At 37.4% G+C, this 13,208-nt stretch overlaps 1 protein-coding gene across 1 annotated transcript in view; it reads right to left on the bottom strand.

Annotated features, from left to right (window-relative positions):
- Nucleotides 1–1,293: 1,293 nt before the first annotated feature.
- The window catches only part of LOC107592349 (transcriptional regulator ATRX-like), a 37,056-nt gene continuing 25,141 nt past the window's right edge, over nucleotides 1,294–13,208 (bottom strand). Inside the window, exons 10-19 of the mRNA XM_016281850.1 lie at nucleotides 11,973–12,942; nucleotides 11,719–11,782; nucleotides 6,059–6,207; nucleotides 5,531–5,544; nucleotides 4,712–4,889; nucleotides 4,475–4,612; nucleotides 3,300–3,475; nucleotides 3,108–3,225; nucleotides 2,481–2,584; nucleotides 1,294–1,849 (exon numbers count right to left, since the gene is read on the bottom strand). Of these exons, the coding sequence (XP_016137336.1) occupies nucleotides 1,730–1,849; nucleotides 2,481–2,584; nucleotides 3,108–3,225; nucleotides 3,300–3,475; nucleotides 4,475–4,612; nucleotides 4,712–4,889; nucleotides 5,531–5,544; nucleotides 6,059–6,207; nucleotides 11,719–11,782; nucleotides 11,973–12,942 (2,031 nt within the window). The 3' untranslated portion in view covers nucleotides 1,294–1,729. The remainder of the gene's footprint in view (nucleotides 1,850–2,480; nucleotides 2,585–3,107; nucleotides 3,226–3,299; nucleotides 3,476–4,474; nucleotides 4,613–4,711; nucleotides 4,890–5,530; nucleotides 5,545–6,058; nucleotides 6,208–11,718; nucleotides 11,783–11,972; nucleotides 12,943–13,208) is intronic.

The following is a 13,208-nucleotide window of genomic DNA, read 5'->3' as shown; positions in this document are numbered from 1 at the left end:
AGGGTTATTATAGTTTTGCATTTTTAAATACATTTTTATTTTAATATCGCTTTCAATTTTCTTTTATTGGTTTCATTAATAATTTTGTTAATATTAGTTTAGTTTTTATTTAGCGAACAGATTTATAGCCTATTTCATTTTTATACAGTTTAGTTTCAGTTTTAATTTTAGTAATTAAAGTTTAGCAGAATTAACAGAACACTTCCAGAGCGCAGACCAAAGACATTTTAATTTAAGCTTATTGAGGCAAACCTCTAGCGACACAAAATTAAAGCATGCTGAGATTGATTAGAAAACTATTATTTATTTTTGATTATTATTTTTAGTTAGGTGTTCAATAACTGCTGTTGGTTTTGTTTCGTTTTAGTTCTTCATTTATTTTGACTTTTTTTTTAATCTTTCTTTCTTTCTCTAAATGCCTTTTAGTTAAATACAGTTGTTAATACAACATATTTTACCGTTTAAACATGTATACAACATTTCTTACATTTAAACTCGTTTAACAAGCATTTTAGAAGTAAAAATTAAACATTTAATCGTCGCAAAAAGACTGATGTGTCTTGTTTAGTTGACTTGGTTTGCTTTGCATAAAATAAAATGATTTACAGCAAAGAAACTGTTTTACAGATTAAATAAAACATACACAAACCTATATTTGACCAAAGAAATGCAAGTTGGCGGCACTGAGAATACTCTCACCTGAAGAGAATGCTAAATATCTGCACTCATTACAAACACTGGGTTGTTGCGACTCTCCTGTCCCGGAAGCTGGGTTACACAAAAACTACCCAAACACAAAAAAAAATGCTGCAATAAAATAACCATGATATTTTAGAGTATATGTGCATACTATAAAAGCAACTGATGCAAGCTGGTAATCACTTAAGTGGGTCCACTAAATGATTGCGCGAATGCTCCATTACCTCTCCATCCTCTGATCACTTGCCGGATCCATCAACCTGCTTTATTCCGGGACCTCACAATTTACAAATTAAACACTGTTCGTAGCGTTATAAATGATAAAGGCTTAATATCTAGGCTACCTGCTAAAAAAATAAATAAATACGGTTTTGGTCCAAAACCATGTTTTGTTTTGTTTTTTTGGATGTATCCACCTGTGTCCGCTTTATTCCGGGACCTCACAATTTACAAATTAAACACTGTTCGTAGCGTTATAAATGATAACGGCTTAATATCTAGGCTACCTGCTAAAAAAAAAAATAAATACGGTTTTGGTCCAAAACCATGTTTTGTTTTGTTTTTTTGGATGTATCCACCTGTGTCACCCCCACGTTTTCTCTCACAGTAGGCTATAATCTTACCGTTCAGAAGTGCGTGTCGGGCTTTAAAACTCATCAGACATCACCAGTAGCAAAGGTCATTCATGTGCGGGAATTTTATTCATTTTGATGACATTTATGGAAGTACACGAGGGTGATTTGCATGTGATATTGACGCCGCTCAGGTGGGGCACAGCACGGGAGCGGCATTACTATGAAGTTAATTTAGAGTTCCTTTTTGCCGCCCTGACTGTGCTGCCGCCTTAGTTCGCCTATATGCACGCGGCGGCCCTGCACGTATCAGTCTCACATTTACCAATTGCTTCCAAAACAAAATATTCTATAATGCTTTTAATTTACATTGTTTACAAAGACAAATGTCTTTTTGTTCTTCAATTCAGAGTTACTCTAGCTTTGATGTCTGATATTTTACAAAAGCATGAAGCACATTAGTGGTACAGGAAATATTCAAATCTGATCAGAAACACAGCATACCCTTCAGAGTCATTCGGCTTTACAGAATCGCTCACCAAACCTGCACCCAGACCTGTGAAGACTTCCTCTTTCCCCTGCATCACACACAGAAATACAGTAATCAGATTTCATGTCATAATTGATGGAGAAAAATCAAGTGACCATTGACAGGATGTTTGTAAAAATGAGGCAAGATGTGTATACGCTATCATTATGGGTCGGTAAGATTTTTAAATGTGCTGTATTTCTGTGTGTACAGTAAAAACAGTAACTGCAATAACTGATTTATTACTGACATACTGTGCATACATGTGAAATATTATTCCAATTTAAAACATTTTTAAACTTTAAATGGTTTTTCAACAGCCATTATTTCAATCTTCAGTGCCACATGCTCCTTTAGAAATCATTCTAATTTGCTGATTTTGTGTTCAAGTAACATTTCTTATTATTATTGTTGAAAACAGTTATGCTGCTAATTATTTTTTTGTGGAAACTGTGATACATTTCTTCTCAGGATTCTTTAATGCATAGAAAGTTCAAAAGAATGACATTTATTTGAAATAGAAATCTTTTATAACATTATAAATGTCTTTACTGTTCCTTTACATTAATATAATGTGTCCTTGCTGAATAAAGGTATTCATTTCTTTAAAAAAAATAAAAAATCTTGCCGACCCCAAACGTTTGAACGCTAGTGTTATCTGGATGAGTGTATGTATGTACCTTATTCCTGTTCAGCTGAGCAAGTTTAAGACACCAGGGATGAGTCCATATCAAACTCAGAACATGAAGGTCCTGAAACAAATTGTTCACACCTACTCCTTTCCCTAAAACAAAGACAATATTTGGCTCAGTGTATGCTAGAGTTAGGTGGTATGACAAAAATCTTAATGTGATGTTGCAAAATCATGAAAGCATCTGATATATAAGAACCATTAAGCAATTGTAAGCCATGTCAGTATATAAGGCTATTTTTATGCAATACTGGATTAATATATCACCCAATTATACGATATTTGTGAATGCTAATTTCTCCTATTTTTAAATTTTTACATTATCTAAAGTTGACTTATGGTTAATTTCCACAACATAATTTAATAACTCTGTTAATAAATACATTATAATATTATTATACATTATAATTATATGATGCCTATATTTTTATTTGCAACATTTACAATGATTTGAGTTTTTAGAGTTTTATTTTTAATTTATTTAGAAAATAAATTGTATAGAAATTTAATATCAGCTATACCTTGAAAATAATTACTGGCTTAATCTCTACAGGCTGACACATTTCTACTGGTGCAGTACTTTTTAAGCTCTAGTTTGTGCTTGTGAGACTCTGACCTGTGTAGTTCTGCAGATAGTGTGTGTATAATTGACACTGCAGAGACGTCATCCTGACTGACAGCACATACTCGTGCTTTGGTGGCAAACAGGCCATCAAGACTGAGTAGTCCCGCCTCTGCAACACAAACACAAATCATTTAGACTTTTTTTTCCAGCTTTTAGCTCCATTTCTTTCTCTCTCTTCATCACCTGTATGAATCCTGACATTAAGTGATGGAGGATGTGCGATCTATTCTTCATGAGTCTGACATCAGCAGGGGTGGAGTCTGCGCACTGACCGTTCTGAATTGGATTAATAAAACGGTTCCGGAACTCCTTTAGAGAGCCCAGCAGATTCTCCTTAATGAAGTTCACCATGCAGTGATCTAGAACAATAAACAATAAATAAATAAATAATACACATTAGAGCTGTCAAAAAAATTTCGAATTTCGAATATTCGTCAAATTTAAAATAAAAATCCATTCGTATGCAAAAATGTTGCATTCGAATTTAGGTGTGCGTCAGGCAGCCTTATCAGTGGCGCACGAAATGTGATGATGTAAGTGTCGTTGCATTTTAATGCTTTTGTTAGCCTGTCCATTTGAACCCACTAGATGCGGTGCTGCTACGTTGTTCATTCAATATATTGCAGAAAATAGAACAATCAATGTGGGGAAACCGAAACCAAGCCGTTCACACAGAACGTATATTTATTGCATTTTCTAGAGGGACCATCACCGTTGCACTCGCGTCTCGCACAAGAGAGCCGCATGTTTAGAAAGCTATGTAAAATTAATGTAAGTTAAACTTTTAGGAGTTTTGCATTACCGCCACCTCTCTCTCAAATGGACCATTGACACTCTATCTACAATCTCAATTAGGAGTGTCAATGGTCCATTTGAGAGATAGGTGGCGGTAATGCACTTATAAGTCTGCAATCCACCGTAAAGCAAGAAGACACGTCAGGTGGGCTGTTGAACGTGCTCAGGACAGTTCAGACATTGCAGTGCATCAGAGGTAAAAAACAATATAAATACTGTTCAGTTTCTTGCACAGACTGATCGTTTCATGTCTTTACACATCAATGTATCGTCACGAGCCGCAGGGTTTAATTTGGTTTTGTTTGTGTATGTTTTTTTTTACTCTCAAAGCCGTGATTCCCATTCACTTCCATTATAAGACTAACAGACGGTTTGAGTTAAAAATCTTAATTTGTGTTCTACTGAAGAAACAAAGTCACCTACATCTTGGATGCCCTGGGGGTAAGCAGATAAACATCACATTTTCATTTTTGGGTGAACTATCCCTTTAAGGTAAAAAAATGAATAAGGAAGTCACTTTTCACAAGCAGCTTATTATATATATGGAGATGAAAGGTGATTACACTCAGTAAGGTTGTTTTGAAGCGGCGTTCCCGTCAATATGATTCTCCTACGTGTCCGTAGAGCTCGCATGGCTTTTGAGATACTGGAGTCCGCATTCCTAAGGACATGACCCTCGTCACATACCACCAGATCAGGGCCTAATATACAAACACACCAATCAATGGTTTTAAAATAATATTCAAAATAAAATATAACAGTTTTCCGTATTTGATGATGGATTATTCAGATAAACTTACCTGGATCCAGGAGCATTGAGCGGAGGGCTTCTTTGTGTTCACTGTATTTTGCACTATCTGTGTGTGTCAGTGTACGAAAAACCTCATAACCCATGATCATTACGCCACCATTCGTAAACCAGTCATTCAACAGCTCAACACGAACAGCCACAGACTTCACTGTGGCCAGCTCTGCCACCTGTGTGTGAAAGACCCGAGAGAGAAGGCCAGTGAAAATTAACCAGTGATGCAAAAATGTCAAATTATACAGGCAATTCACTCAAAAATGTTAACTACTGTCATTCTCATGCTGTTTGAATTTACTGCATTTTGTTTTCCTCTGTACAATACAAAAAGATGTTTAGCAGAATGTTTAGACTCCATCTACAAAAGTGGTCCGTGATCTTAACTGTCCAAAAAACCTCCATAAAAGTCCAATGGGCTTTGCCTATTAAAAATGGTATTGAAGGGTTATTTTAACCCTGGATTAATGTAGCCTTGTGTTAACTTTAAACCTTTTGCACTGCAATTTATGTACTACAAATGCCTAACTACTGGTTAAAAGTGGCCTTAGCCTGGGATTGAAAAAGGTGTTAACTCAGGGTTACAAAAGTGTAGCGTGAAAAGCCTAAACATAACTTGAGGGCTTTTTCTGAAGCAATATGATAGCTTCAAGAGAAAAATCTAAAAGAAAATATATTTTGACCATTTTAATTTTTGGGTGAATTATTCTTTTTAAGCCACCACAAAACATAAAATAGACAGAGCTGCACAGAGAAAGATGAAACTCTGAAAAATGCCCATATGTTAGCTAGTTTTGCAACTCTTTGACTCACTGACCACAGCACCATTAACTTTTGAGTGTCAGAAAGAAATTAATACTTTTATTCAGCAAGGGAAAAAAAACATATACGACCATTTTCATAAAAGATAATAAGCCATACAAGCATTTTAAACATCGACAATGCTAAAAAAATGTTTCTTGAACACCAAATCAGCATATTAGAATGATTTCTGAAGGATCATGTGACACTGAAGACTGGAGTAATGGCTGCTGAAAATTCAGCTGAGCCATCACAGGAATAAATTACATTTTACATTTTATTTTAAAATAGACAGTTATTGGAGACAGTTATTTGAAATTGTATTCATATTTCACAATATCATTGTTTTTTACTCTATTTTGGATCAAATAAATGCAGTCTTGAGGAGTATAACATTTCTTTCAAAAAATCTTAATGACCCAAAACTGTTGAATTTCTAACATACAGTGGTGTGAAAAAGTGTTGTAGAAATGGCATATATATTGAATTACAGGATTTGCAAGGTCTGTTCCCCACGGTACCAGTGGTAATGGTCATCGCTCACCTTCCTCTTTTGTTGTCTCTGATGTTCTGATCTTGCTCTTCTTCTGCTCTTCTCTCATGCTCTCTGAGTGCTCATCTGAGCTGGCATCCAGCTCAGAAGCAGAGGACAGATTAGCTCTGATCTGAGCCAGCAGAATCTGCTTCGCAATTCTTTATAGAATAAGTGATGGGTTGGGGCAGTAATGAGAGAACAGAGAGAAAGGGGATGAAGAGAAAAGAGAGAAGGACAAAATGTGATGTGGGTGACAGATGGATTCAGATTCATTAAACAACTCATCTTTCTCCCACCACTTTCAATATAATTTCTTAAAATTGAACTTAAATAGTAGCAAAACTATTTGTTTTGTTATGCTGAAACAATTCAGAAGAACAGAGGTAATTTAAATTCTAATTTCCATATAAACCATGAATGTAAATAATAATTACATATATAAAAAGACAAATATATAATAAACAAAACATCCATTAAAATAACAGGTTACTGGACAGTGTAGAAGTTTAATGGTGTCAATTTTGCAAATTAATACAAAAAAAAACAACAATACTCCCCTTATTACTGAGTGAAATGTAAAAAGACAGACAAGAAATGTAGATGAGATCTTTTTACAAAGAGGCAGACATTAACTTAGCACCTCTGAATATGACAAACTAAATGCACCACCCAAAAATAAAAAAAATACTATATATATATATATATACACATATACATATATACATACACATACACATATATATATATACATATATATATATACACATACACACATATACATACACAAAGTGGGGAAACTATTTATTTGATCCCCTGCTGATTTTGTAAATTTGCCCACTTACAAAAAAATGAAGGGTCTGTAATTTTTATGGTAGGTTTATTTTAACGTATAGACAGAATACCAACCAAAAAATAGGTACCAACAGAGGTAAGACGTTTTTATATATATATACACACATATACATATATACATACACATACACATATATATATATACATATACATATATATATATATATATACACATACACACATATGCATACACAAAGTGGGGAAACTATTTATTTGATCCCCTGCTGATTTTGTAAATTTGCCCACTTACAAAAAAATGAAGGGTCTGTAATTTTTATGGTAGGTTTATTTTAACGTATAGACAGAATACCAACCAAAAAATAGGTACCAACAGAGGTAAGACGGTTTTTTTGTAGTTGGTCAACAGGTTTGCACATATCTCAGGAGGGATTTTGATCCACTCCTCTTTACAGATCCTCTCTAAATCCTTAAGGTTTCTTGGCTGTTGTTTGGCAACTCGAAGTTTCAGCTCCCTACACAGATTTTCTATAGGATTGAGGTCTGGAGACTGGCTAGACCACTCCATGACCTTAATGTGCTTCTTCTTGAGCCACTCCTTTGTTGTCTTGGCAGTATGTTTTGGGTCATTGTAATCCTTGAAGACTTCCATGACCCATCTTCAGTGTTCTGGCTGAGGGAAGGAGGTTCTCGTCCAAGATTTTACAGAAAAACAGCCCCAAAGCATGTTTCCACCTCCGTGCTTGACTGTAGGGATGGTGTTCTTGGGGTCATAGTCAGCATTTCTCTGCCTCCAGACACAGCGAGTCGAGTTAATGCCAAATAGCTAAATTTTGGTTTCATCTGGCCACAGCACTTTCTCCCAAGCCTTCTCTGAATCATTTAGATGTTCTTTGGCAAACTTTAAACGGGCCAGTACATGTGCCTTCTTGAGCAGGGGGACCTTGCGGGTGCTGCAGGATTTCAGTCCATTTCAGCGTATCTTGAGCAGGGGGACCTTGCGGGTGCTGCAGGATTTCATCCATTTCAGCGTAGTGTGTTACCAATGTTTTGCTTGGTGACTGTGGTCCCAACTGCCTTAAGATCATTAACAAGCTCCTCCTGTGTAGTTCTGGGCTGATCCCTCACCTTTCTCATGATCATCCTTACCCCATGAGGCAAGATCTTGCACAGAGCCTTAAACCGAGGCCGATGGATGGTTATTTTGCATTTCTTCCATTTCCGAATAATCACAACAACAGTTGTCTCCTTCTCACCAAGCTTCTTGCTGATGGTCTTGTAGCCCATTCCCGCCTTGTGCAGATCTACAATCTTGTCTCTGACATCCTTTGACAGCTCTTTGGTCTTGCCCATGGTGGTGGGAGCGGCTGAAATGGAAGATACAGATTGTGTGGACAGGTGTCTTATACACCTAACGAGCTGACATTAGGAGTAACTTCTTAAAGTGGCAGGACTAATCTGTGTTCCACATGGGCACATAACCAGACTGTGGGAGACAGAATTCTTGCTGGTTGGTAGTGGATCAAATACTTATTTCACTCACTGAAATGCAAATCAATCTCAAACCTTTATATAATGCGTTTTTTTCTGGATTTTTTGGTCTGTATTCTGTCTAAATTAAAATAAATCTACCATAATTTCAGATCCTTCATTTCTTTGTAAGTGGGCAAACTAAAATCAGCAGTGGATCAAATAAATTATATATATATATTATATATACACAAAATGCACAGAGGCTGTTGTGACTGGGGTATAAACTTTTATTACAACTACAATTCTTATACAGTTCTTACACAGTTATTTGGTCTAAATTAAAATAAATCTACCATAATTTCAGATCCTTCATTTCTTTGTAAGTGGGCAAACTAAAATCAGCAGTGGATCAAATAAATATTTTCCCCACTGTGTGCATGCATTATATATACACAAAATGCACAGAGGCTGTTGTGACTGGGGTATAAACTTTTATTACAACTACAATTCTTATACAGTTCTTACACAGTTATTTACATTCCCTCTTCTGAGATGCAAAGTCATGCATGCTTCTTTTTGATGAAAATGTGTCTGTGTAAAACGTTTCAATAAAACAATGACAATAAATACTTTCAAACAAAGAACATTAGCATGCAATAAATACTCAAGCTTTAGGGTTTTTGAAATCAAATGAGTGCAAGAGGATTTCACAAGAAAGTAAAGAAACGGACAACAAACAGAAAAGGACACTTTTAAAGATGGGTGAAAAATGGCAGGGGTTAATCTATTATTGGAAGCATGTTAATTAAGGTTAGGCAGGGTTCCCACTCTGTCCAAGACATTACTTTCCATTTCTTCAAGGCATTTTATGTGACCAACATCTCTAATATTTAAGAAATACATCTGTGGCCTGCTGTTGTTTGCCACAGAAAATGAAGTTGACTCAACCATTGGTTTTTAAAAATGAAAAAAATAAAGCACAACACTTACAATGGAAGTCTAATAGGTATGAGCTTTTAAAAACACAAACGCAAAGTTGATTTTTCATGAATTCTCCAGTAAAAATGTTTGTCATTTGATTTGTAAAGGTTCAGGGATTGACTGAGCTTAAACACACTAAACAAACACAAAATATATTAATCGATAGCACCCATCTCATGCTAAACACATGTAATGTGTAAGTGTTGTGGTTAGGAGATGAGTCAAGTCATTTTCTGTGGTAATGGACTGCAGGCCACAGATTCTGACTCTGCTGTATTTAACCAAGAATATTATTTTAAAGATGAAAAGAAATTACAGGTGATATACCCACTGAGGTTTTGTGGTTACTGGAATGGTTCTAAATGCACAGCTAATGTTAACTAGCTGTTCATTTGTGTGACCAGAGAAGCTTCCGGATGATTCAAACTGTTCAGTCCACTCAAATAGGCTGAATAAAGTAACTAACCTTTGGGAAATTATAATAATAATGTTTTGCAATGTGTGTGATATCAACATCACTTGATATCAGTGAGTGATATCTGAAGAAATGACAGTGATTGTGCAGACTATGACGTGTACTTGCTCATGAAAATACACAAGCAGACACAAATGATAAAACAAAACGATATGATTCTGCGACCTCATTCATGACAGAATACATGAAAACTGACCGCAGTTCCAAGTCCTGATCGGTCCGAGGATTTCTTCATTTTTTACGAAAAAGTTGACAATACGGTGAACAAGTTTGATTAAAAGGTTACAGTAAACTCCATTTAAGTACATTTCCCATGACTTATCCATTACTGGAAAATTGCATTGCAAAATTCAAGGTTTTCCAAGTTTTCCAGGATGCGTGGGAACCCTGTTAAGCTACAGAAAAAGAGACGAAACGGGGGGGAAAAAACAGAGAACAAGAGAAAGAATAAATAAGTGTTTATTGCCTCTCCGTAAGAACCATGCAAATAACACACAGAAACCTCCCATGTAAGAGTGAAGACTACACTCTTTATCCTCAAACACACTGTGCTTTTAACAACTGACTACACAAAAGCTAACAGACTGCATGTTGAGTCTGAAAGAGCATCATCTCTGCCACCTGCTGCTCCCCCATGAACATTCTAACACAAATGGAAGCCAGGTCCACCAAAGCAAACGTTGCACATTAGGGTTTATTCAGCCTTTGAATCATTTTTATTCATATAAATATTTTAAAAAAGGGGGGAAAAACCCCAAGTCTAACTTAAATGTACATGCACCATTACTCGGTGTCATCAGTGCATGCACCAACTGCTAGGCCATGGCTCCAATCTAAGCTACCATTTTGAACCACCAACTCAAAAACTTCATGTGGAGTCAAGTTTCCCTTTCCCTCACATTTCCAATCCCTGACATCCATCAACTTCTGCTAAAACAGGATGAACTTTTGATCTTCTTGCCAATTCACAAGGGCATATATACTGTGCATATGATTTGAAAATGAAATATTAATAAAACCAATAAAAAATACATAAGTAAATCTAAGCACAAAAACTAACTTTAACAAATGCAGTTTAGACAAAGACAAAAACATCTTCAGCTTAAGCACCTTAAAAGGTAGAAAATTCAGCTGTTGAAGAATTAATGTCCTGAAAAAGAACAAACAACTGCATTCAACACTAATACTGCACTACTGCACCCCTATCTGCCTAAAAAAATGTTGTTCACTCGAATTCCACCAATAATGACATTTCACTGCCAATAACAAAAATATTATGTGAAACTACTTTAACACCTACCGTTAGCAAACCACACAGCCTTTGTTCTGACTGACCGAAAACATTACAGCATGAGAACCCGGAAGCTGAGCCCTAAAACACAAACACACACAAGAAGTCGTCTGTCTTACTGAACACAGGATCCATCAGATCCGAGCAAAGAGGTTTAATTAGACTCGTTCTACTCTCTTAAAAGCTTTATTAGCAGCACAGACAGTAAAGAGGAGAGTGTGTCTTTCAGAAATACTGCCAAAGACATGCAATGGTCTGTGTCAGTGAAGTAAAATTCAAACACAGGAGCTTCTCCAGAGTTGATTCACTGACTTCCACTAGACAGTGAGGTCTCAGAGCTTCACCACTGATGGGCGGTGTGTGCCTATGGTTACAGATTCTCTCTACTGCGTGTGGAAGAAACTGTGGGGAAATAAAAATCGGACAGTGTTGATCAAGTAAAAAAAGCGTGTTTGAGTGAGACACATGTTCAAAAGCACTGTCTAGCGGCGGTGCATGTGGATGTTTGGTATGCGTGCGTGCTTTTAAACAAGGTTTGGATCAAAGCTCTCACTGTAGTGAGTTTGGGACAGACGAAGTCCAGTGGAGAAGGCCTGTGATGGGAAAGTGTGTGTGGCCCTGATGTAGACAGAATCATACCTATTTTCTAAATCATCGTCCTCCACAGACAAAGACGGACCTGGCTGGATGTCCATCTCATCACCTAGAGACAGACGGAGAGAATGAATGATTAAAATCAAACACAACACACCCATTTATGCTTCTGAAATATGAAAAACAAAAAAGGAATTGAACGGACATACATTATACAGGTTTACTTTGTAATAACGTTTTCCTGGTCTTACTAAATAAAGAGAATAAGGGTCGATGTTGGCTTATTGCACCAAACTCACCGGAAGACTGCTGGAAATTTCCAGAGCCCAGCAATGTGACGCCCTCTGTCAGCGGTTTGATCCTCTGATCGTCAGAGTCACTGCTCTGCCCACTCTCCAGTTCCTGTCCTCCCACCTCACTTGACGAACTCCCACTCTGTCCCGACATCCTGGCAACTTTGTGGGCTCGTCCCCTGGTAATTCTGACTGTTGACCCCTGGACCTGGGAGCCCCTCGTTGAAGACACAGAAGAGGATGATGAGGATGATGAAGATCTCTCTTTGAGATTCCGCTTACGAGAGCCTCTGTCCGGAGGTGTGGTTTTTACCAGTCCAAAGAGACACTGCTTTCTGACGTGCTGGTTTACCTCATCCCCGTCCCAACTGCTACCTACCAAACCCTCTTCCTCGCTGTTCGCCATGGCAGCAGCGGTCTGGAGCAACACTTCAGGCACCTCGTCAGAATCAGAGTCATCCTCAGCTAAACCAGCGTGCTCAGATGTGGTGCTCGGGTTCGTCCTCCGCCGACGTGGTGTGGTTTTCACACGTGGAGAACGTTTATTCTCCTCTGATAAAGACACATTTTTTTGGTCAGTCTGGTCCTCTTCCTCTTCCTCCTCCTCATCATCATCATCTTCCTCCTCCTCCTCCTCGTCATGGTTAACACAATATTTTTCCACATCTTCTCTCTCAGCCATTCCCTCCATTTCCATCCCCTTTTCTATCTCCACCAATGTCCCTCTTTCTTCCAGTGCTCCATCTATCACCCCACTCTTTATCTTTTGTCTGTCAGGTGATGGATGAATGGAAAGACACGCACTGCTGATGGGTTGTGGGCTAACCAGTACAGGAGTGAGTTTAACCACCAGCTTTTTAGTGAGTCCTGGGCTCTGTGATGACATTCCCTTTTTCTGTCTGCCCTTCCCTTTTGGCTTATGCCTTTCAACTCCACAGGCACGTTTGGACCCAGTCAGCTCATGGTCTAGGGATTCCTGCAATTATGAATTAGACATTGCTGTAATACATTCATATGAACAAATTGTAAAAAAAACAAAAAAACATGCCACAACAATATTTAACAGAACAACGGTCTTCAACTGTGTACCATATGAGCATCATCTCTGCCACCTACTGCTCCCCCATGAACATTCTAACACAAATGGAAGCCAGGTCCACCAAAGCAAACGTCGCACATTAGGGTTTAATCGGCCTTTAAATAATTTGTATTCATATAAATATTTTTTTTAAAGGGGGGGGG

This window comes from Sinocyclocheilus grahami, unplaced genomic scaffold, assembly GCF_001515645.1.
Source record: "Sinocyclocheilus grahami isolate Dianchi unplaced genomic scaffold, SAMN03320097.WGS_v1.1 scaffold152.1, whole genome shotgun sequence".
Lineage (NCBI taxonomy): Eukaryota > Metazoa > Chordata > Actinopteri > Cypriniformes > Cyprinidae > Sinocyclocheilus > Sinocyclocheilus grahami.
This window is presented reverse-complemented; position numbering and strand designations above follow the sequence as displayed.